Consider the following 26,396-nt stretch of genomic DNA (forward strand, 5'->3'; position numbering starts at 1 on the left):
ATACTACATTTAATATTAGCAATTAAATTGTTCCTACATTGTCAATGACCTTTGATAAACAGACTGTTACAGCTGACTTCAGAAATTTGAAAGGAGCGTTAATCTGATACAGAGAGACCAATAAATGACTGATGTTATTTCTCCTTAGCAAAACCATGTGAAATGAGACATTGTTGGCAATTACATTTAGCCTACCATATGTCATATATGTTTAGTACAATTGTCTGCCTGAGTTTTTGCAATAGTGCTATTGGTGTTTCTCAATCTTAGTTTGACCTTTATTATCAGAGATGTTGAAATCATGAAGTGTGTGAGTAAGATTGCCTTTGTTTTGAATAAGTCAGGAAACGAATGAAACGGTAAAATGGTAGTAGCAGGATAATAACAGCATAAACCCTAGTAAACTGAAGATGAGGTTTCAATCCTATGCTCTGCGAAATGTCTTTGCACTGACTGGGGTAAATATGTCAATTTATATATATATATATATATATATATATATATATATATATATATATATATATATATATATATATATATATATATATTCTCAGAACGGCTCTCTGATTGGCTGTTCTCATCTCTAGCTCAGGAATCAGCCAATGGGGAAGTTCGCTTGTTTGTGTGAAGCAAGCGGTGCAAATATAAAATCGGGAATAAGAGATGGTAGAAAATAAATTGAGGAACATACAAATCAAAGAGGAAAATCGGCATCAGAAGGTGTTTTATACCCTTTTTTTTCCTACTCTCAGAAAGCCGAAGCGAAGATTTGGTGAAGGTCTCTGGTACTGTAAGTATGACTCATTATAAGGATGCTCTGCTGTAAGTTTACCTGTTATTGCTGTTCTTGTTTTACTTAATGTAAGCAATGATGAGGAAGCAATAATTACTTTTTGTAATAATTTGACATACGAGGAGATGTTTTAAAAATTAGGATTGGGCTATTGGTTTAATTCTGCACTGAATATTCTTGAGCACGCGCACGACTTAAACAGATTTCGATTATAATTATTATTTACTGTATTTCTTCATTTAAATGCATGCTTTGGAGATATGAACTGTTGTGCGGAGTATGAGCTTTATGTCGCAACTTTGTTCAGTGTCTGTACTGTAAACAGATCTGTAACAATATGACAGTACAAGATGAGCTTCGACAAAAAGACACATATGTGAAGGTAATATATCTAATTTATCGTATCAAATATAACCTTTTATCGGATCGGACCATTGTTTTGGCAGTATTATGTGAAATAACTGCCTGTACTTCAGCTCTCTTTATATGAAGCATTGTTTACTATGACCTCATTCACAATGCGAGTAGTTATATAGTCTAATGTAGAACAATAATGCGAAGCATAAAACCAACGCATGTTATTCAGCTTCTCTTGTGAACAACAGTATGCATGAGGAAGGAGGAATGGGGAGAGGGGTATACATGTACACTCACAGGCGGAGGCACTGATGATGCCTGTCCAGTTTAGACCAGTTTTAGGTCTGCCCATTTTCCGCAGGATACAGGATAATTAGCACATTAGACGAACGCATGCAAATGTAGGAAAGACAATTCAACAAATAAAACCCAGAGTGTATTTTTATCTATGACTGAATATATTTGAGAAGCGCGTGTGCATTAAATATGTGGTATAATACAATATATGAAAGATTTCTTAATCCATAATTTATAATATATGTCGTTTATGGAAAACAGACATAATCTAATCGTATATTGTGACGCAATGTCACTTCCCCTGTGTTCAAAAATAATTTGCACAAAGATATCATCATTGCACAAAGCGATCGACTCGCGCCGCACTGGTTCGAACCGGCTGGATCTTGGTCTCACGTGAAGCTGCGCTCTGAATCCGTTTACAGGGCAGCCAATGAGTGGAGACGGGAACATTCTACAGCCAATCGGACGATAGTGAGGCGGGGTTAGAGGAGGGCAAATGGGCGGGGTTTCAGTCAACAACATGCTCTTTTTGGAACTCAGCTGTTTTTTGTTTATGAACTGTTTTGAAGCTTAGCGAGGCAAAGGAACTCGATTAAAATGATGTTGGGCAAGAGTTGCGGTTAAATTAATCAGTCAGCAAATAAACGTTTACCATATGCTGTGGACAAACAGCGTTTGTTGAATGATTGGCATAATATAAAATAAATAAAATATCTCAAATGCAATATTGTATATGTATGTATACGTGTATATGCAATGTGTATTCATAATGTAATACTATTATATAGTATTCATTGTTAAATAACAAATGTTCTCCTCCGTTCTCTTCTCTATGGCTATTTTTACAGGACTGGCCAAAGTTTAAGGGGATTTCCTCTGTATTCCCAGTAGCATCTGTAACATCATTAGCCATGGCTCCATCATTGGCCACAGCCTTCTCCAGGCGTTGGTGGATGGCAGTTACTGCGGTTATTGAAAACCTGCTGTTCTCTGCCGTGCTGCTCGGATGGGGCTCATTGCTCATTATGCTGAAATCAGAGGGCTTTTACTCCTACCTCTGCAGAGAGCCAGGTAAGGAGGGATGCAAATGGGTACACAGGTTGTGTTTACAGAATCTTTATAAAGGAAATAAATGCATTATATATGCCAGATTGTACGCTGCCAATAATTATTCGAGGACATAAAAAAAATCTTATATGGGCAGCATTCATATTGAACTTAGGTATTGAAAATGCACTCAATTGCTGACACTGCTAATAATGGTTTGTTTACACTTTGTTCACATAGAACCCAGCTTTTAATTGCGAGATGTTTGGCAACTCGAATCAAATTAAATCATGATTAAACATGCCCTTAATGTATCTTGGTATGCAGTTCCCAGTAGACTCTTTGACAATTGATTTGCCCCAATCAAAACTGCAAAGCTCTTCTTTCGCAACAGAGGCTGCACTCTTTTACCTCAAAAAGTGTCACAGCTGTTAGATGTTATAATCACTTCACCGATTAGCCATTGCATGGGTGAGTGTGATATAATACACACCATTTAAACAAACAAACAAACATTTTTGGAGTCTGGCACCCATCACAGGCCTAGTGGAGGAATCCAGTCTTGAACATCAGTCACTGCGAGACAGAGTTAGTGCACCTTATTTGGAAGCCCTCTTGCCTTGTGTTGCCAATAGCAATTACAAACACCATCTAAAAGCTTGCTTGGCAAGAGTTTAGATCTGTTTATTAAAGCAACCTGTATCCATTATCCATATATAACATAATTATATACTGATGCACATACATTATAGTCATGCATATACATTGATAAGTGGTTATGTATGAAGTAGTGATGCAAAGATGTATCGGCTGCCGATATTTATTGGCCAATTATTGACCAAATTTAAACCATCGGCATATCAGTTATAAGCATGAAAATGCAGATATGAAAATCAATGGTTTATTTATAATTAATTGGTAACACGCTTTGTAAAAACTTGGTGAATTCAAATACACAATCCAGAAATAATAATAGCCATAATATGTGGAGGGGTTTGCACTTCTAAGAACATGTAATATTTAATTTGTGTACTTTTTTGTTCCCACATTAATGTGGAAAAACAGGATGTGACAGTTGTGAAGCACTTAACCTATACACCAAAACATGATGAGGGAAACCATCTAAAACGCTTTGAAACCTGCAGATTTTGACTTTGAGTTCTGAGACATCAGTATTATATCCTTTAATGCTGAATGATTGATTGAATTAAGATTGAATTCGCAATCTGACCTTGCGTGATTACTAAGCCTTAAAAGGCTGCATTTTAAAACAGAGCTGTTCAGCTTGTAGTCCAAAAAATGAAGAGAATTTGCCATGGGTTTCCTCAGGATTTTCCTATGGGTTTTTTTTTTAACTTATGTGTAAAATAAGGTCTGTGGTAAACATTACTTGATGATACTTGGACATTTTGTTCTACAACATAAATTACACACAGTCATACCTCAAGCGTGAATTTTTAAGAAATATTGAATTACATACTGTTACCTAATATTCATGAATTAGGCTGCTAAGTTTTATAATGTGTCCCCCACACAGATATATCCTTCTTTTGAGTGGAGTTAATCCACTTCCACTGAAGTGCTCCAGCAATCCTGTGCATTCACACATCCCTTCTCTCTCGTCTAAGCTGTTGTCGGCATCTCGTTCAGAGTCTGTGTTCTAGTTTCCAGACAGCGGGCCTCATATTTTCTGATGACAGAAGGATGTGGCTCAAGCGTTTGCTCAGTGCAAATATGAGATTAGAGTACCATTTCCTCACCTCTTGTCCTACTTATTTCCCCTGGACTCAGCTTTCAACCTCACATTATCAACTGGCTGGTTCTCTGTAATCAGCAGGCATGAGGAAACATCAACCAGTCAACCAGGAACATGCTTGTTTGGCTAAATGCTTCAGCTCAGAACATCTGACATTCTTAGTTCATGACGTTTCTGTGCCTCATCAGTCTTGAGTTGAATTGACTTTCCATTCTTTTTTCACTTCTCCATATTTCAAAGCAGATGGGAAACCAGGCTTGTGCTATATCTGGTTTTTGCTATCTCTGATAAGATCTAGTGGAACAATGTGTTCTGAAACAAAGATCCTTTCTCATTTCAAGAGACACAGGGATAATTGGATTCAATAGAAAGCTACCTTCTGCAGCAATTCAGTAATGCTGCTAAGGCAAGCATCATCATTATTATTATTGGGCATTGTTTTAAACCCATAAACTCTAAATATTAGGTGGCTTATAGAAATCCTTATACTTGCACTGATTGAAGAAGGGACCCAAGCCATTCACGAAACATTCTTAAGAATAAAATGATTCTTAACTACTATTTTCTTTTTTTAACTTAAGAGAAAAGTTAACAATAATTTGTATTACCGAAAAAACTTCTGAGGAATGTTCTAATCTTTTTTCTTAAACTGTCAACATAGCTAGACCTTCTTATGAACTTATTAGAATTTATACTTAAGAAGATTTTTGAGAATCCGGCCTCAGAATATCATAGAAACTTGGTGGTGGGCTCTTTTGACATGGGCTAGGAAGTAACCACTTTACCACCCAGAAAAACCTAAAAACAACTTAGCAATACCCTAGCAACCACCTAGAACTCCCTAGCAACTGCATAGCAAGCAACATGCTTAAAACCTATCATCCTGGTGACATTTTTGGTTTTGCATGGGCAAAACTATACAGAAAATGTGAAAATATAGTTGTATGAAAAAAAGGAAAAACCTTCATTTTTTAAATAATTCTGTGACCTGACTGGAGCAGTCCTTGAAACTGGTCTGTATGCTCCATTTATTGACTCAGGGCAGTTCCTCCATTACTCAGCAAAACATCTAAAGCCCAGCAGCCATCTGCTTTTAATAATCTATTGATGGGCTCTAATCCATTTCTTCTGGTCTTCAATCACCTCAGGTCAGATCTGCTCTACAAACTCAACTCATACTTTTGTTTACTGATCATATTTGAACAAAAACAAAACCCTTACACAAAGGCTCTCTGTCTCTTGCCCACCCTGTTATGGTCATAACTGCTTCCTTCATATGCCTCAGCCCCAACCCCCATCTCACCAGCTCAGAACAAGTTATTCAAGAACATTTTCAAAGCTGTTGACTGAATTCTTTCATGTTTCAAAAGAACTCTTGGAAAACAACTTTCTTGAATCTTCAAATATCAAGTAGGAAACTTGTTACTCAGCCAAAGTGTCATCATCCCTGATCAAAACAACCAGTTGGCCCAGGTGAAATGTTAGCTAGCTGCCCTTCTTGGAGAAAAAACCTTTAACCAGCTTGAGCTGGTTTACTAGTCTTAACTAGTCTAGCTGGTTTCCTAGTCTTGCCAAGCTGGTTTAAGCTGGTCTACAAAGTCTTCCTACCTGGCCAACTGGCAAGTGCCTGACCCCTTCAAAAACCAGCAAAACAGACCAGGATAGGAGACCAACAAAGACCATTAAACCAACTTAGGTTGGTTTAAGCTGCTTTTTTCAGCTGCTCGTAATTATGGTCTTATAGGAAGGTGTTGATATTAGGAGGCTGAACATTTGGGGGTCTGATAGACTCTGGCTATTTCTGCTAGTTGTTTACTGTATCTGGGTGACTTTTATTTGAACCTTTGCCCATCCTCCTGGCTGCTCTCTCTTGGAGAAAGAACTTGTGGTGGCCAGTCTTTCTCACAAAGCTGTTTCCTGTTTCACTGCCTGGAGTGTCATAACTGTTTTCCTTGATGTCAGATACCTAAGTAGTCCATGGTGTTTTACATGTAAAAGTGTGACATCCAGCGATGTTCATATACATAATGTAGACATGTGCATATTATTCTACAGTTCAAAAAAATCCCTAAATAACATAAATGATAAGTGGACACTTTGACATTCTTCTGTTGCTTTGTACCTTGCAGCACAATTGCTTTTGATTCTGTGTGGCCTAGATCATGTTTATAAACCTGGTCAGATTATGACTATATTTGGGTTTCAACTCCCTTTAAACCTCCAGGTAACAGTACAGGGCAGAATGTGTCTGAGAATGGCAATGGTACGACAACGAACCCCTCAGGTCAGGAGGAGGAAGAGGAGTTCCTTCAGATGAATGGCTGGGTCATTTGTAAAGAGCAAGATGAGATGCTGAACCTGGCCTTCACCATCGGCTCCTTCCTACTCAGTGCCATCACACTGCCCCTCGGCATCATAATGGACAAGTACGGCCCACGCAAATTACGGCTGCTTGGAAGGTAGGAAGTGTCTTATGAATACACTACACACAAAATGTACTCAAGTCTTAATGTAGAATACATGATGCATCATAAAAGTAATGTAAAATCATCTCTTTGTAGTGCCTCCTTTGCCCTCTCCTGCATCCTGATTGCAAATGGAGCCAGCGACCCTAGAAGTATGTATACACATCCACCATAGTCCACCCTTACTGTTAATACTGGCCTGAGCTTGATTTAATTGACCTTAATGTCTGTTTCTTTCGCAGATCTCTCCATCCTGATCTTCTTCGCCCTGGCACTGAATGGGTTCGGAGGCATGTGCATGACCTTCACCTCGCTCACAGTAAGTGCTCCTGTCTTACTTGCATCACAGTCCTGAATTCAAATTTGCTGTGGGTGGAAGGCTCTATGGGTGGCCTCGCCAATCTTTTGTGCAAGGGCTATAGCACAATCTCATATGTTGGCCACATGCCACTGAACTCAATGTAGGTTTATAATGTAGCGCCGTTCTGCTCCAAAAGTAGCTGCATCATTATTTATTTATTGTCAAATAACCATTTTTCTAAGCTGGATTCCCAGGAGTGCCAGCAGCCCACAAGGGCATACTAGGAATCGCCGGGTATTGATAGAGATGTGATTGTCTTTTTACCAATAATTTACTAATAATTTCTTCCTATGTTCATTAATCATTGTTCAATAATTTAAACAGTAGTTTTGTTCCAAAACCTAGTGAGCTGCCTACCTAAACAGCATTTTAAGACATCTTAGACGCATGCCTAACACAAAAGCTGTGCCAAAATGTAGACAGCATAATGATAAGTTTTTCTTTTCCAATTAAATGTCTTAAAATATACAGTACATTTTTTTATAAAAATATACTAATTAAATAGACTAACTTAAATAGTTAATATACTTATATTCATACATTTCTTATTATAAGAATTCTAATTATACAAACCGCAATTCCAAAAAAGTTAGTACAGTGTGCAAAAAAACAAAAAACAAAACAGAAATCAATGATTTTCAAATTCTAGGGCCCTATGAAATCCATTTCATTTTTTTCAAAATGTCGTTAAATTTTTTCCAAATTCCGTGTTTTCAATTTTATTTTCTCTGAATTCCAGGTTTTAAAGTTTAATTGCATTTTAACATCAAAAAAGCAGTCTAATCAAATTAATTCATATAATTTTAATCAAATGAAAACAGAACAATTACTTTTCAACATACCATTGCATTATTTTATATAAGAGCATCTATACTGATCCTCACATCACAATCCAAAACCAAGTTTTTTTTAAAATCTTATTATTATTATTATTATTTTATTATTAATATTTGGTCATATACAGTGCTGCACAGTAGAGCATCACAGTATTAATGAAACTCTAATGAAAGTTTCAGTGATGAAACTCTTGTTTGAGATATTGCTTAAATATAATGTAATTATTATTGATATATTATTATTATCATTATTACTACATTGAATATTACATTTTACTATACAGAAGTAATATATTCCTGTTGCATTTTTTTTTCAATTTCACGTGTTTAGTTATATTAAGCTTTTATTTTGCCGTTTTGCCGAAAAAAACTGATGTTTTTGACGGCTTCAATTCTTACCTCCGGAGAAGCAGTTTGCTAATGTGCTTATTAAACTACAAAATGCTATGATTTAATTATATAAATATATAGTCTGCATGTGTTACACGCTTCACAGTGAATAAAGTGCTCTTCTCTTTGTAATATACATTAATACTTTTTGAGCTGCATTCATTTAAAAACAGTACAAAGGAAAGATAATTATTTTAAATAATTCACTTTATTAGATATTCTTATATTCATCAATATAAGCAATGACAAAAATTCTAATTATACAAACCTCAAGTTCAGAAAAAGTTTGTACAGTCTGTAATATGTAAAAAAAATAAAAAAAATAAAAAATAAATAAAAAAAAAGAGAGAAAGAAATCAATGAATAACAAATGCTTTCTGACCTTTATTCATTTGAAAACAGTACAAAGACAAGATAATTCATGTTTTAATTGATTAATTTGATTGGGTTTTTCTTAAAGGTGCACTCAGTAACTTTTGTCTTTGTGTCATCTTGGACTTACACTGACACCTAGCGGCTTGGATGCAGCATAAATTAAAAATCAATAGTTTTCAGTTTCAGATGTCATTGTAGAAATTTAGTATTCACAGTCAGCCATGATTACTTTAATCAGTGAGTGAAAGTGTCAAATAACTGGATGGTTACTGAGATTAAGCGAGTAGTATTTGGCTTGTCATGTGATTTGAACATGGCTGCCCCCATGTGCGGACCCTCTCCATGTAGAATAAAACAGCTTTTATAAGGTTACTGATATGACTGGAGTCTTCATTTTAATTTGAGTGGTCATGATTTCCTACATATATTAAAAAATTTACAATGAATGTCTTTAGGAGTTAACATTTTGTAATGAGGAAAGAATTACTGAGTGCACCTTTAATTATGTACACTTTATTAATTAAATTGTTTGTACATTGACTGTTATACCCATTATTTGTGCGTGCTATACATTTTTATACTTATTAGAATATTACATTGTTACATTTGCAACATGCTAACATCAAACTCTATTGGAATCAGTATTAGTCAAGTCTTCTATGCGCCTCACATGAGGAGTGCTATTTGTGTGATGTGCAGAGTTGCTGCATATGTAGAGCATTCCAAAATCAGTCACTTGTGAGGTTCCATTTCAGTTAGAATGCTACCTTAGAAGGCTGCCTATCTAGGCTGTATACTGCAGGCAGCTCACTAGGTTTTAGTACAGAGCTATTGTATTTCTCTCTGCATATTATTACAATATTAGTTGTAAAGGCATTCATCAAAGGAGTTCATTGGGTTCATATTGTGAAACCTTTTTATCTGTAGATTTTAAAAGAGAACAGACGATTGACGTAAACAGGAAGTTGTGCTCATTTTCATCTGAAGGGTGGTTGTCTCTTATTTCTGCACCCACTCTGAGGTCACATTAAGCCTCGCTGGGGTCCCCAGAGTTCATTTCTAACGGCACAACCATCACCACAACCAGTTCCTCAGCTTGTGTTGTTGTTTTTCTATCTCAGGTTCATGTGCAACCGTTGCAACACGTCTCAGCATGTCTGGGTAATCCTGGGTGCACTAGCTCCATCTGTTAAACAAACTAAAGAGAAAGAGATAGGAAAAGAGTGGGAAAGAGAGAACTGGCATGCATGAGTGCTCTGTGGAAGAGTACAGACTGTTCAGCTGTTATGTTCTTATAACCTTTTCCCAGCTGTCTATAACTGTGTGTTTTACACTGCTGTGAGAGGTTTGAACTTGGGGTTCATATTTTAGTTCTTTCTGTCTGGCATCTGTTGTTTGGGTGCATCAATCAACAGCTTTGTAAATTTAGCTGTTATTAGATTTGTTAGTGGTGCATGCTAGGGCATTTGAACATAGGGGTTTGTTGAAAATAGCTAACACTTAAGTACTAAACTTCTGGGTGTAATTTATTTAATACTGTTTGGCTATGAACAATACCTCAAATGCAGCTTGTTGAGTAGATGTGTGCTGTTTCTTTCCTATAGGTATAGGAATCGTTAGGAATTTAACGATAAGGGTTCTGATTCCTCTCAACGATACCGTTTCCTTAACGGTTCCATTAACGATTCTTACTTCTGAGGAAGAAATATTTGGATAAAAGAAATTGAATTCTTATTGAATTTACCGCCATCAGCAGCGTGTTCAAATGATGAGATCATTTCAGATTTCATCAGAGCAGATAAATCAAATCGCAGATAAATTTAATACAATTCTTCCAGTAAGGCGTGTTTACACAGACTTTATAATGACTTTTTAAAGACATTTTAGAGGCATAAATGCAATCCAATATTTAGTCATAATATAACTATATATTAAATAAAAAATTTTGTACAAAAATGTGCTTACATATTCTACTGAATTAAACAAAACTCACTAAAAAGAACCAGCTCAGAGTCATTCGTTCAGGAACCACATTACACTTGTCGCATTGTATGTTTTACGCTGTAGATAAAAAAAGGCTCATTCATTCGAGAATTAGACTACGCCGAATGCGCTGTGTGTTTCATGCTGTAGATTCTGTAATGGGGCAGCGCTGCCACTGAATAGCGCAGCAGGAAACACTGTCAGTATTTTAGTATGGTGTTCACATCGCTAAAAAAAAAATGCACGTTCAAGAACCATTAACAGAAACGAAAGTTATGAAAATCATACGTCTCCGATTAAGATCTGGTTCTTGACTTCTAACCCACATTTTTTAAGCTATCAGACTTGCGATTTTGCCTAAAACTGATGAAAAAATTGCATATCTCACATTGAAGTAGGCACCCAATCCATGTCTAGAGACCAAAATATTACAGAGACTTGATGGTGGACTTTGCCTAGTAAGCTATCACCTAGCAACCACCCAGAACACCCTAGTAAATACATAGCAACACCCTGGCAACCACCCACAACACCGTAGCATTGTGGCAGCAAGTTTTGCAGGAACAAAAACCACTTATGTTTTCTTTAAAAAATTAAAAAATGTAGTTTATAGACTTTAGGATTTAAACTTTACCGAACACCAGAAAAGAAAATGTATTTTGTATTCCATAGATAAACAAGTGTCACATTTTAAAAACACACCCTAGGAGGTTATTGATATGGCATTGAAACTGGCAAATTGCCATCAGCTTCTTCCTGTCTTTTTTTCTCTCGTACTCTGTCTTTGTCTGCATTCTCAGCAGTTTATGGACCAGCTGCAATAAGTGAGAGCTTCAGAGCTCGTGTTTCCTCCCAACACATCTCTAATATTTTCCCAGTAAACTGACTCAGCTCTCTGGCTAATGGCTGGACTGTCCCCAACCCCCCTCCTCCACCAGCCTCCCAATGATTCATTGTCTGACCTCAATCCCTCATCTGCCCATTCCTTCTGCTCTTTTCCTTTTCCTTTTTTAGCTCTACCTCTTTCTCTCTGTCTGTCATCCAACTAGTTCTGTGGCTAGCAATCATCTCCATAAATCTTTCCGAATGCAATCCCATCCCTCCCACTTTCTTACAAACAGAAGCAAACATTAAGCACATAAACAAATACAGCAGTGTCATCACATAGGATAGAAGGCCAAATACGATCTCTTTAATATTTTGTTTCACCTAGACAGCAATGAGATTAAGAAGAGAGAAAACGGTCACTCACATCTACTGATTGTCATATTTTTCTCCAGAAAAAAATACCAGAGTGGTCTCTTCTAGAGTTTCAGAAGAGATCTCAACAATGTCTCACATTGTGTTCAGATTTGCAAAGATGTCAAAGTCTGCAATCAAAAGTCTTTGCTGTCAATGTGAACTCAGACATTTCTCAAATCCTCTGAGCTATACACTTTCTGACATCCTAATATGTTTTTATTTTATTTTTCCATTTGTGCTTTCATCCCATTCTTTAGGATGCTTGAATCATGTGAAGAAGAGAATAGAAAATCTGATTATCATGGCAGAGAAAGAGTTTGGACTTAAAGGAATATTCCGGATTCAAACATGTTAAGCCCAATCAACAGCATTTGTGGCATAATGTTGATTACCAAAAAAAATCATTTAAACTTGTCCCTCCTTTGAAAAAAAAAAAAAAAAAAGCAAAAATCTGGGTTACGGTGAGGCACTTACAATGGAAGTGAATGGGGCCAATTCGTAAACATTAAAATACTCACTGTTTCAAAAATATAGCAACAAGATGTAAACAATATGCGTTTCACTATGATTTTAGTGTGATAAAATGGCTTACCAACGTTTTCTATGAAAAATTATATACAATTTTATTTAAACAACTTTACAGCTCAAATAATACAGGAGTTTTAACAGAATGATCAGTGGCGGGTTTACGATTTCTGAGGCCTCAACCAACCAACCCGGGGCCCCATTTCAAAAAATGTTGCTAAAAAAATTACAAAATGTATTTTAAATCATAATTTTAAATTCTTCCTATCAGCCACTTTAGCCAAGTACATTCAAAATGTTTAATGAAATAAAAATCTAGTTAAAGATAATTAATCCATGTTTTCCAGTTTTTCTACAATATAGTGATAAAAAAAAATCAATTTTTACCTACATATATGTTTACAAAACACTTTTGTGTGTGTGTGAACAGGGTGTGCAAAACCTACTACTTCACCCAGTAACATTTTGAAATTCAGTTGTTACAGTATATATTATTATTATTATAACCCAACAATTATTTATTGTTGTCCAGATTGTCAATATAGTATGATACAGTATTAGTATTATTACTTCGAGGATTTGTGTATACAATAATAATAATATAGTTCTGTCTCGTTTACTTTCACCTGGAACTTATATTCTAATATATTCTGCAGTGTATTGTTCATGTTGCAAAAGGCTGTATTTTATGTAGGCTAAGCATTGTAATCAACATTCGTTACAGTATTGTAACAGTAAACATACAAGACACGGCAGCCCCTCAGCACACTAGAGCATAAGAAAAAACAAAACAAAATTAACAACAAAAACATTGCCCTTTATCAAGCGCTGAAACTTTGCATGGTGCAGAATAATCTGGAATAATATTAAAAATTGTAACAGTCACCTCTTTGCAGACTGAACTTGTTTAGAACGTTAAATCTTTGTGAAACCTGCGCTCAAAACAATCTAGACGCAGCGCAAGGAATGAAACAGAACGCAGGTGTCTCGACACGTGTTTTTGAAACCTGAAGTTATTTTTAACTTGACACTGTGTCTAAAAATGTGCCGGCCTTGCATGAGACACTGAAGAAACAGTGAGACGTGGTACAGCAGTCAAGGATGTTAGTCCAATGCGTTTACTTAGAAAAACAATGGGAAAACAGAGTAGACGCACGCAAAACACGTTCAGTGTGAACGGCCCCTCATCCTTTTGCACGTATCTGAATGAGTGAGCACGCGTGGGCGAAACAAGTTCAGAAGGCCTGTATATTTTTTTCATAAATTACAAACCCGAACTCAAAGTCATACTGACCCGAACCCGGCGGCTTCGTGAACCGCTCTGAGACCGCAGACAACAGTGTATTCGTGTGTGTACCCAGAACAACATGTCACCCCTCAAGTGATGTTTGCAGTGCTTTCCTACTCGGGCCGGGGGGCCCCCGACATCCGGGGCCCCACGCAGTTGCGTGGTTTGCGTGGTGGTTAAAACCGCTACTGAGAATAATTAATGTAAGTGCCTCACTGTAACCTTGATTCTTGCTTTTTTTCTTAAGACAAATAGGGACAGTCAAAATGTATTGTTTGGTAATCAACATTAAGCCACAGATGCTGTCGATTAAGCTTAACTTGTATTGAACCTGGAATATTCCTTTAATTAAACATTACTAGCCTATAATAACTCAGTAAACAGACATGTCATGTTTATCAGGGAGATGCTTTTCCTGCCATTCAAACCAAGTCAAGTTTTGAAGGTCATTTTGGTGTATTCCGTCAGAGTCTGGCTCAAAGGGGTGTGCTAGTTTTTATTTTATAACTAAACATCCAAGCACCCCAAAGCTACATAGCCAATTAAATTTAGAACAAATAATTATAGAGGAGGTGTTAAATAGCATGAATATACTGATAGGCAATAGCTATCCCAGTCATTACCTTGACTCTATGTCAGGATGTGGCCAGCCATTACTAGCTTTCACCGACTTGCCTTGAATAGTGTCTTTCATTTCTCTCTCCCTATGTTCATTTCCTCTTTATCTTTGTCGTGTTTTTGTAGTAGCATTTATGACGAGCCACTTTATCTCCCCTTCCCCCATTCCGTTTACAATGACTCACCGTCCTTCCTCATAAGAGAGCTGGAAAAAGGATTTGACAGCTTTCTGTGGTCATATGTTGCACAAACAGGGATGAATAAGCAACAAATTCATATTGAGGATTGGTATGATTCTTCATTAAAGCCTTCATTGATTTGTTTGCCCAAAAACCCCCACATATAAATCAGTTTTGACTGGTGTTTTTGGGAGAGCATTGCACAGCAGCTGAATTTCCTTTGTATCGCAAATCAATCAAGGATTACAGACAGTAACTTTAGTGGACATTGATCCCAAACGAAATCTCAAGCTTCTGTGCAGCTCAAGACCAAAAATAGCTCACATTTTAAACATTCTTACAATTTAAAGCCATTTCTCACAATCCTATGCATCCAGTAGAAACACGCCCAAGGGAGATACCGAAATATTTACATTAGCTGTTATGTACAGTATGTGCCTCACAGACGCCATCAGATAAGACTAAAGGGTTATTCAATTGTATTCTTTTCATTTCAGTTAAACTGTAAAGCGCTTTTCCAAATATTGTTCTACGGCATCTTTTCAAAAGATAATGCAACACATTGTACACATGCGTGGACGTTGTCTTTGGGAGAAACGTCAACAAAACGACATCTGATAAGAAATCAAATTAAATTTTACATTGAAACCTATTTGAGTCAAAACTTTAGTGTCTCTAGATTTTTTTGCTTTTCTTTTTTTTCTCCCCTTTTCACCCCAATTTGGAATGCCCAATTCCCAATGCGCTCTAAGTCCTCGTGGTGACGTAGTGACTCGCCTCAATCCGGGTGGCAGAGGACGAATCTCAGTTGCCTCCGTGTCTGAGACCGTCAATCCACGCATCTTATCACATGGCTTGTTGAGCGCGTTACCGCGGAGACCTAGCGCGTGTGGAGGCTTCACGCTATTCTCTGTGGCATCCACGCACAACTCACCACACGCCTCCCCGAGAGCAAGAACCACATTATAGCGACCACGAGGAGGTTATTCGAGTCAGGATTTGAACTGGTGACTCCAGGTGTGGTAGTCAGCGTCTATACTTCCTGAGCTACCCAGGCCCCTGATTAACCCTGATATGCCATTTTTACAATTTGAGCGATTTATTATGAAACGCTATGCTGCTAAACACAGTGTACACTAATGTGTACAACAGCACAAGGTGTTTATTAGAAATCCTATATTATTACTGTGCATTTAAAAAAAAAAAAAAGATTTTCAGAGGCTTTAAATTGAGTTAGGATGAAAATATGGTGCATTTTGAACTGTTCTGAGACCAGTGCAGACAGACAGCACACTTGAGGTTAAGTAATTCACTACATAGGGAGCAAGGGAGCATCTTATAGTTTTCCTTTGAAGCCAAATTCATTAAATCCAAACTTCCTAGCAAAAGTTCAGTTTCAGGCTGTAGATGATGTTTGAACCACTGAACATGGTTGGCAGACATGGGACAATGGGACAAATCAGTACTTAGATTCAGAATTTATAATGTATAATTTTATTTTAACATAGTTGGCAGTGATTGGACGATGCTGCCTATTGCTTGTATCAGAATTAATTATGCTAATTTCTGATTGGTAAAATGCTTCAGCACTGCGTTATTTTTTTTCCAACCCGTATTCCGGCAACTCCCGCGAATGATATATTTAGACGTCAAATGATTGGAGGAAAGTTGTCTATACGTCACCAGCTTGACGACACCTTCTGATTGGATGGTTATCGATTCTATAACTTCTGACACTTCGTCGTTCCGACAGTAGAAAACCTATTTGTGTTTTTCTTTTTATTTAAAGTAATTGGCTGAATATACTGGAAAGAAAATAGTTAGTTACATGTGACATATCACTTTGTCCTGAACAATAATGAGTGAAATGAATCACATTTTTTTTTTTTTTTTTTTTTTTGCCTGGCACAAATCTTCATTTGTGTGCTGCAGAAGAAGTCATACACAACTGGGATGGCATGAGGGTGAGGAAATGATGAGAGAGTTCTCATTTTTGGGTGAACTATCCCTTTGTTCTAATAGTTAATTTGAAATATTATTCGTTTTAATAAACATGTAATTTAAATGACTTTTAATGTCTTGATATTAAGTTTGCTACACAAACACACATCTTGATAATTTAAGTTTAAACACTCTACCTATAGTTAAACATTCTAAATTATTAAAAACTAATTGCATAATTAATTAATGATAAGAAGTTAAATAAAAGAAGTGACAAATTATGTTACATATCGTATATTGAGCTGTATGGAATATACTGTATAGTGAATAGGTCTATCAGTTGAACAGGACAGAAGAGAGTAAACACGCATTCATACACTGGAAGCTGCGATGTTACATCGCCCCCATTATAATATTAATCGATAAAGCTGTAAACAACTTATTTAAATGCATGTAATACTTTTGTCTACTGTTAACCATTTAATATTCGCACTGAACTTTGAACTTAGTGGCTGTTTGTTTTTCTGCAACTTATTCGATATGATGTCCCTCTGTTTACTATGGTTACTAAGGCTATACGAACGACTTCTCAACTGCCCAATCGCAGACCGCTTGTAAGTAGTTCTTAGTAGCCAATCCGAACACAGGAGGCGGGATTTACCAGAATACTGGTGGGGGGAAAAATAACGCTTCAGCGCTTGCTATCACTTGTTTGTTTGACAGTGCAAAGAGAACATTGAGAATTTGTTCCCAAAGTAGACAAAAACATTGTGACGTAAGTCAAATCAAGTCAAATGATTTTTATTTGTATAGTTTGTTTTTTATTTGTGCTTTTCCCAATACACATTGTTCCAAAACAGCTTTATAGAAAATCAGCTGTGATGTTTGTAACGTCTCGAAAATATGACTAACCAACACCCCTAAAAACATTTTTTTTTATTAATTGTATTTAATTTAATTTTAAAATGTAATTTAATTTACTGGAAACATAAACAATTTGATGTAATAAATCTGACATTCTACAGCTTGGTATTATTTAACATTTCACAACTTAGTCACGCTGTCCACATATGTTGCCATAAATTTTCAGGAAAAGTATTTGCTCTAGAATTTCTTTCTTTTTTTTTTTTTTTTTTTGGCATATTTATTAGGTGCTACTGGTTACAAATCAAAAAGGGAAATGGAAAATGCACACAGCAGTCATGCTCGGGTCTCAGGTGGATACATATTTATGCAATCAAATTCCCTCAATACCTAAAAGTTAATCTGGTTTAAAATAATATATTTGATAGGTTTAACCCAAAATGAATTTCAGATAGCTATGCCAATGTAATTCATGTCAGGTAAAGCTTGAGACCTTGCCTTGTGTATCTGTTTATGTTTTTAATACCATCAGTGGGTCTCTATAGAGAATAATTGTGTGTTCTCTCTGTTCCAGTGACCGTGAATTTAGGACTGTTGTTATTTCTTAGTGGATTCCCCTGGTCTTATCAACTCAGATATTGTCAAAGAGGTGGATTTTGTCCAGGCAATATCACTTGCCTCTGAGGCAATCAGTTTTGTTATCACCGCTGGTCAAGTTCATTGTAGCACAAGCAGAACAAGGAAGGTGCTGGCATTATAATGTAATAGTATATGATGTGTGTAATGTCAGTAAAAGAGCCTTTGTTGCTGTGTCTCTGTCTATGAGATCACATGACCACCTGTGTCTGGTGATCTGTCTGACTAAGCAGAAGAACCCAGTGTTGTTGAAACTGTGAACTTCACATGTTACTCAACTCCCTGAAAAAGCCATTACTCTCTGTCTGACAGGCCCATCGTGGAGCTGTGTTCTGCTGCTGGCCCTGATCCACAGTCCATTAGCCAAAGCTGTTCTTACACAGCCTCTTGAGCCACAGGCACAATCCCGCCTTGGGACTGTTGGTTGTGTGAGAGAGTTATTGTAAGTTTTATCTGGGATGTTTTGGCTCTGGGATGACCTTTGCTCTAATTAGAGGCAGTGAATGATGTCTGGGTTGGGCTCCAAGGGAGAGCCTTCCTTCATTTCTGCCTCTAACCAGCGTTTGGACTGTGAAGTATGTGGGAAGTGGATGATGTCCAGAGAGTTCTTGGAAAATCTGTGTTGATGTTGAACTGCGAGCTCTGGAGGAAATGTGATATGAAGATGCTGTCAACTGTCGTAGCATAAATTAAGGATTTTTTCGCAGAGGAAGAAGGAAAATACCTAGAAAATACTAAATAGGCTACAGTATGTACTGGAAAAATGTCACACCCTTTTTCCAGTGTCAGGAAAAAAAAGGTGCCAAATGGTTGATAAATAACGATGTTGTAACGATTCGAAGGAAGTCATAAGAGCAGGATCTAGGTGCAGCTAAAGAAGTTAATAAAGAAATAAATTAAAAGTACAAAAATAACATGGAAAACTCTGGAACAAGGCTGAACTAAGAAATAAAACAAACAAACAAACGAACGAACGAACGAACGAACCATCCACAATGGGAACTGGTACATACAAACAGGAGAGAAAAACACAACAACTCACAAAGACTGGGTAGAAATCAAGGCATTATATACACAGGGGGAAATGAGGAAATTAAACACAGGTGAGAACAATAGGGAACAGCTGGCAGTGATGAGGGCAGGGAATTATGGGAAGTGTAGTCCGGGGGAAACAGATAACGGGCAAAACACAAGGCAAAGCAACAGTGAATCATGATGAATGTATATAAAATAAAATAAAACTACTTTTGGACAGTTGACTTGTCCTGTTGTGTGACATGCTATACTCCTTAAACTATTTTAAACAGCATTTTTATGACCATATTTATTGAGAGACTTCATTGAATATTTGTACTTTAAAAATGAAAAAGATTATTTAAAATGAACTACTAAAGGCAATTAGTTGATTTAAAATGCTAAAAAACAAGATGTGACCAGTCACAGCACTTAAACATGCACTTTCCCTTATGCATTTATATACATTTTAATGGTAAGACTTTACAATAAGGTTGTATTTGTTAAGTTAATTACATTTAGTTAACATGAACTAACAAGGAACAGTACTTTACAACATTTATTATTCTTGGTAAAATTATGTTTTACCAATTATCGTCTTTTTTTTTTAAAAAAAAGCACAATTCTGGGTTACAGTGAGGCACTTACAATGGAAGTGAATGGGGCCAATCCGTAAACATTAAAATACTCACTGTTTCAAAGGTATAGCCACAACACGTAAACACTATGCGTGTTAACATGATTTCAGTGTGATAAAATCATTAACCAACCTTTTCTGTGTAAAGTTATAGCCAATTTTACAACTTCGTTGCCATGATGACATACAGTAATGTCACCAAACCCTAAAACCTTAAAATGACTGTAAAAATAATGATTTAAACAACTTTACAGTTCAAATAATACACAAGTTTTAACAGAAGAATTAATGTAAGAGGTTTTATAAAATTATAAGCTTCACATTTTCGCCTATAAACCCTCCAAAAAATCAGCCCCATTCACTTCCATTGTAAGTGCCTCACTGTAACTTCGGTTTTTTATTTTTTTTAAAGAAAAGGAGGGACAAGTCAAAATAATTTTTTGTAGTAATCAACATTATGCCACAAATACTGTAGATTGAGCTTAATTTGTATTGAATCCGGAATATTCCTTTAATTTAAACATAAACAACTTTAAAATGTTACAAAATGTATTAGTGAATGTTAACATTAGTAAATGGGTTATTAACTTACATGAACTAAGAATGAACAATAGTATAATTATAAATGAACATTCACCAATATTAATAAATGCTGTTAAATATAATTGCTCATTCTTAGTTCATAATGCATTTAATGAATATTAATGAATAGAACCTTATTGTAAAGTGGTACGAATTTAATAGATAATGGACATCTATTGTTCTCTATTGACCATAAGGAATAATCTCTCTCTCTCTCCTTCTTATTTTTTGTCTTTCTAATAATCTCTGCTGTTCTGAACATGGTGTTCTCGTCCTTCTGTTGTATTTTCTCTGTGACTTCTGACAGTTATTTACCCTGACAGTACAGCCCGTGCTCTACTCCTCTGCCTCGCTAAAAGGAAATGGCATTATGCAAGCTTTCTCCAGTGCCCCTCACACTTTCTCTCACTGCTAAAAATATTCATGGCATGCAGTTGCCTTTTCATATGATGTGCCCCTACCTACATGTTGCTCCCTCCAGGGAATATCACAGTAACTAAAGTAATGTTTACTTTCATACCCCTCTCTATATCTGACATGTTTTGTCACAGTTAAAACCTGTTCTGTCCTGATACAGGATATCTGTTTTTTGCTAGAAATTTGGCTAGAAAATACTAATCCAACTGTGTTGGGAGTAATCCAATTACAAAGTAATTAGTTACTTTAATCGAATTATTTTATATATAAAAAAAGGTATGTAATGCATTACATTTAAAAACATTTTATCATATTACAGTTATTGTCTTTCAATTAATTTAATTACTTCTTAGTACATTACAGGTTTATGCTTATTTCTGACATATTATTTATGTAGAATACATGAATTATGGCCTGTAACACTGTGTCCTAACCAGCCACAACACATGACGAGTGACAGGGCTTTCTATTTTTGAAATGGTTTCTATTTCTGTGACATCATGCTGGTCAACGCAGTCAACAAATAGGTCTAAAATTATTCTTATTGCGGTATACAAAGCTGGTATCTCATTAGCTGGTTCAGAACAACTTGATTTTGGCTGAGGGTGTCACACACCTACCAAATGTTATGCTTGAGATCTCATTCTCTTTAGCCGGAGCTTTGTTACACACACACACACACACACACACACACACACTGGTTCAGAATGATAATAAGGAGACATCCCAGCTCATTCCAACTTTCTCTCTGCTTCCCTGTTACGTGGAGCTCAGCGAAATAACAACGGGAGTACCACGTGAACATAAATAATCGTAACAGACTGAAGAAGGATTCGATTCATAAAGTAACTTTGACCTGTGTATGTGTGTGATTGTGTATTTATCTCCTCGGGACAATGAACAAGAAACAATATTTTGAATTTGTTGAGCGGAAAAGTGTTATAAAGTAATAAGTAATGTGATTACTTTTTCAATGAAGTAATTAATAATGTAATCTGATTACAGTCTTAGATAAATAATTAGTAATTTGTAGTGGATTGCTATTTTTAAGTAACTTACCCAACACTTCTTATCCAGTAATCATGAACGACTGGAATATGTCAGGGATAAGTAAAGTCATTGCAATTCACTGGTCAAAAAAACGTGGAAGCCCTTTATACAGTAATATTTTTGATAATGTGCTGAGGTTTTCTGATATCCCTTGTCTGTCTCTTTCTCAGCTTCCCAGCATGTTTGGTGATCTTCGTTCGACGTTCATTGCACTCATGATTGGCTCATACGCCTCATCTGCCGTCACATTCCCAGGGATAAAGGTAGCTCAACCCCAGGTTGGACTCATTTTTCGGCCTAGGTTAAATCACTGGATAATGATGACTTTTGACTGTTTTTCAGGTGATTTACGACCTCGGTGTTGCCTTCATCACTATCCTTCTGGTGTGGGCTGGCTGTGCCGGCCTGGTCTTTATCAACTGCTTCTTTAACTGGCCCCTCGAGCCCTTCCCAGGACCTGAGGACATGGATTACACGTATGTAATTCAGTCTGTATATTCAGTTAAACCTGAGACTTTTTGGTCAGTGAGACCAAAGACGTTGTGTTGCTCTGACATCTGTCGGTTACTAAATACTGAGAACTTGCATCATTGTCATAAATATATATTAGAGTACAATACCATTTATTTGGTTTGCTGTATTCATTTATTTAAGGTTCTGTTATGATGCATCTCAACCTTCACTTATTGTCTGTGCTTTTCTCTTTACCAGTGTGAAGATCAAGTTCAGCTGGCTGGGCTTTGACCATAAGATCACAGGCAAACAGTTCTACAGGCAGGTGACCACCGTTGGTCGGAGACTGAGTGTAGGTAATTCCATGAAAAACCATCCGAAACAGATGGCCACCCAGGAGGGCAATAAACTTTGCCTTTCCACCCTTGATCTGGAGGTCCAGTGCAAGCCTGAAGAGAATGGTGAGTGTCTTTTCTACACCGAACATATACTATCATGGACCTTATAGATTTTTCCATACAATATGAAGTCACATATTTATATTGTAGACAAAATATTTGCAAAACAAATGGAAGATCCTGCAACAATTATTGCAGATCTTCAAATTGATATATTTTCCTTTGTGCATTTGCCTGCTGCAATAATGAAACTGCTTCTCTCACCTAAATCTTGCTGTTAGAAGTTTACCCAAAAAGAAACTTCTGCCATTATTTAAAGTGACTGTATCACTTCTGAAGACTTGGAATGTATGTTTCTATGTGTGTGCAAACGTTGTTTTTTTTATTTTATTTTTTTATCTAGATCTTGTTGTTTATAAATAGTGCTAATTGTTTCATATGAAAAACAGGTTAAAAAGTTTAAAGTTGAATTTAAATTCAAAATTTCATGTAATCGATTACTCATTTTTTATGTTAGACTACTCTATTACAAAATTACTTGAAATACCCATCCCTAGTTTAAAGAAATCTGTAATGCTGATTAATTGTTTATTATGACAGAAGGATGTTGGTTATTGGATTACCATAAATCATTGATAATTTCCATTGTTTTTATGCAAAGTCATTGCTCTTCAGATTCAAGTGACTTATGTAATCCTGCTTTCATGCATATTTTAGAACAAACTGGACAGAACAGAGAGAGAGAGACTTAACTCTTGCCAGTGTACAACTTCTTCCCCCTCACTGCACACCCTAAGCATCCAGACATGCAAGGAATATGCAATCAGACAGGGAGTGTGTTAATGAACGGTTCTCAGTAAATCCCTTTTAATGTGCATGGGGATCCCTTCATCAGCCCAAGCCAGCAGGGATGCCCAGTTTCTGACATCTGGAGTTTGCCAAACCACATTGTTTTTGGGCTTGTCCAATAGAAGCTGTAGGGTTACTGAGTCCATACCTGCTCTGTGTGGTAGCTCACACATGCTGTTTGCACTTTGCTTCTACTAACCCAAATCTGTGCAGTGCAATTATTCCAAATTCAACTCAAACATGTCAGAATATCATGTCAGGGCCCTCGCTTGCCACTGGAACTTCTTTAGGATTCTGTAAACCTCAGCGGGGATCTTGATTGGGCTCTTTTGTAGCAAGCGGACCATGCAATCGATTCGGACCGCATTCCTGGAAGTACTGCCGGATATCCGGGGCTAAAACTGGCAGGGGCAGGGGAAGGTGGCAAAGAAGAGGGCAGATAGAGGGCCAGCTTTAGAGACACAGCTGGAGATGAAGAAAGAGAGACTGATGCTGATCCTTTCTAACTATCATCCATAGTGCACTAATGCCTTTATCACACCATGTTTCCATTACAGCAGTCAATTACTGTCAGCCTTATTGCTGCCACACTGGAGTGTTTGTGCACTCTAATTTTAATGTCAAGCAATGCCAATGGCTCTTAGAGGAATAATGAGGTAGTTTGTTTGTGTGTGCATGTGCTTCAGAGCAGATCAGGTGCATTCCAAATTCCTAAAGTACCAGGTAATAAACATAGTGTACAGCTGTGATGGCCACCATAAACGCCTTCCAGTGCTGGCAGGTGGACAGCAGTGTGCATTAACAGCACCAGAATTAGTGGATCATTAACAAACCCTGACCCTCGGCCTCTGAGTTTCTATGGCAAGCATTGACACGTTGCCTGGACATCCAAGCACCTGTAGGATTATTTTCCATTCGAACTTTTTCCATTCGAATTATTTTCCATTCGAAGCTCAAACAAACAGAGCATTGTTTTGATTATACCACAGAACCACGGTTTTTACAATTTTTGGAGGGGAAGCAACTTACAAAATGGCTTACTAATAGTTGTCTTTGCATATTGAGCTGGAATAGGAGAAGATATTCTAAAAATGTACACACTTCACCTTTAAATCACTGCAAAAATGCACAATACTGTTGGAGGACTTAAAGCAGATGTTTAACTTAAAGTGTTGCCACTTACACCCATCCAATCACAGTGCACATTGTTGAAATATAACTAAGAAGCTAATTAAATTCACCAATTGGTTCACCCATATTTTTTGAAACCCCACCCAAATTGCAGATTCTCCCTATGCCCATGATCCAGATCACTTTCTTGCATAAAAAATGTTTTTTTTGTTTTTTTTTTATGTGTTTGCAGCCCAGTCCTTCATGCAGAGCATCTTCAGCCCCATATTCATGCTTAGCCTCATCACAATGTGTGTGACTCAGCTCAGACTCATCTTCTACATGGGAGCCATGAACAATATTCTGGAGTCCCTTGCTGATGGAGACCTAAACAAAGGTGTGTATTTTCTGTATATATGGGTGTGTGTGGTGTACACATACTCTACCAAACAGGAAGCTTAATTCTACAGGCCACTACCTTAAACATAGAGTATACTGCACTGTGTCTATTGCTCTGATGTGTCTGCTTGTCACCTATAGAATAGAGCGCAATAGTAGGTTTCTGGAACTAAACATCCCATTTATTTTTTCCATAAAGAAATGCATGAGCTCAGAGATTAAGTGATGATATCAGTGTGATTTAAAATTATAAAAAAATTAGTGTTATCATTTGATTATGTTTTTAATTGCAATTAATCACATAATTTTTCGTAGTTATTCGCGATTAATCAAAAATTGTGAAAGTGCTGAAATTGTATTTTATTTATATATATATATATATATATATATATATATATATATATATATATACACACACACACACACACCAATCAGCCACAACATAAAAACCACCTGTCTAATATTGTGTAGGTCCCCCTCGTGCTGCCAAAACAGTGCCAACCCGCATCTCAGAATAGCATTCTGAGATGCTATTTTTCTCACCGCAATTGTACAGAGCGGTTATCTGAGTTACTGTAGACTTTGTCAGTTTGAACCAGTCTGTTGACCTCTCTCATCAACAAGGCATTTCCATCCACAGAACTGCCACTCACTGGATGTTTTTTGTTTTTGGCACCATTCGGAGTAAATTGTAGAGACTGTTGTGCGTGAAAATCCCAGGAGATCAGTAGTTACAGAAATATACAAACCAGCCTTTCTGGTACCAACAATCATGCCACACTCCAAATCACTGAGGTCACATTTTTTCCTCATTTTGATGGTTGATGTGAACATTAACTGAAGCTCCTGACCCATATCTGCATAATTTTATGCACTGCACTGCTGCCACACGATTGGCTGATTAGATAATCGCATGGATGTTTGTTGGTGCCAAACGGGCAATATGCCCAATTCCCATTACTTAGTAGGTCCTCATGGTGGCATGGTTACTCACCTCAATCCGGGTGGTGGAGGACAAGTCTCAGTTGCCTCCACTTCTGAGACAGTCAATCTACGCATCTTATAATGTGGCTCGCTGTGCATGACACCGCGGAGACTCACAGGATGTGGAGGCTCATGCTACTCTCCGTGATCCACGCACAACTTACCACGCGCCCCATTGAGAGCGAGAACCCCTAATCGCGACCACGAGGAGGTTACCCCATGTGACTCTACCCTTCCTAGCAACCGGGCCAATTTGGTTGCTTAGGAGACCTGGCTGGAGTCACTCAGCACGCCCTGGATTCAAACTCGTGACTCCAGGGGTGATAGTCAGCGTCAATACTTGCTGAGCTACCCAGGCCCCAGGCAGGTGGTTTTAATGTTGTGGCTGATCAGTGTATTCTTCTTATCTTGTCAAAATGCTTTAATTTCCTTTTTTAGGAAAGAAAACAAAACAATATGTAACAATATAATGCTTTATTAACATTTTCCAAATAAAGCGTTCCACAGTATAAAGATAGAAATGCACTAAAACTGCACTAATTCAAGT

The 26,396-nt window shown here is 37.0% G+C and overlaps 1 protein-coding gene across 2 annotated transcripts in view; it reads left to right on the forward strand.

The window, feature by feature from the left end:
- Nucleotides 1-598: 598 nt before the first annotated feature.
- The window catches only part of slc43a2a (solute carrier family 43 member 2a), a 32,398-nt gene continuing 6,600 nt past the window's right edge, over nucleotides 599-26,396 (forward strand). Inside the window, exons 1-9 of one of the 2 annotated variants that reach the window (XM_051665457.1) lie at nucleotides 599-790; nucleotides 2,299-2,521; nucleotides 6,478-6,712; nucleotides 6,815-6,870; nucleotides 6,961-7,037; nucleotides 21,827-21,919; nucleotides 21,999-22,132; nucleotides 22,368-22,570; nucleotides 24,720-24,863. In XM_051665457.1, the coding sequence (XP_051521417.1) occupies nucleotides 2,362-2,521; nucleotides 6,478-6,712; nucleotides 6,815-6,870; nucleotides 6,961-7,037; nucleotides 21,827-21,919; nucleotides 21,999-22,132; nucleotides 22,368-22,570; nucleotides 24,720-24,863 (1,102 nt within the window). In that variant the 5' untranslated portion in view covers nucleotides 599-790; nucleotides 2,299-2,361. The remainder of the gene's footprint in view (nucleotides 791-2,298; nucleotides 2,522-6,477; nucleotides 6,713-6,814; nucleotides 6,871-6,960; nucleotides 7,038-21,826; nucleotides 21,920-21,998; nucleotides 22,133-22,367; nucleotides 22,571-24,719; nucleotides 24,864-26,396) is intronic. The other variant, XM_051665459.1, reaches the window with a different exon arrangement.

The sequence above is a fragment of the Myxocyprinus asiaticus genome, chromosome 31 (assembly GCF_019703515.2).
Source record: "Myxocyprinus asiaticus isolate MX2 ecotype Aquarium Trade chromosome 31, UBuf_Myxa_2, whole genome shotgun sequence".
NCBI lineage: Eukaryota > Metazoa > Chordata > Actinopteri > Cypriniformes > Catostomidae > Myxocyprinus > Myxocyprinus asiaticus.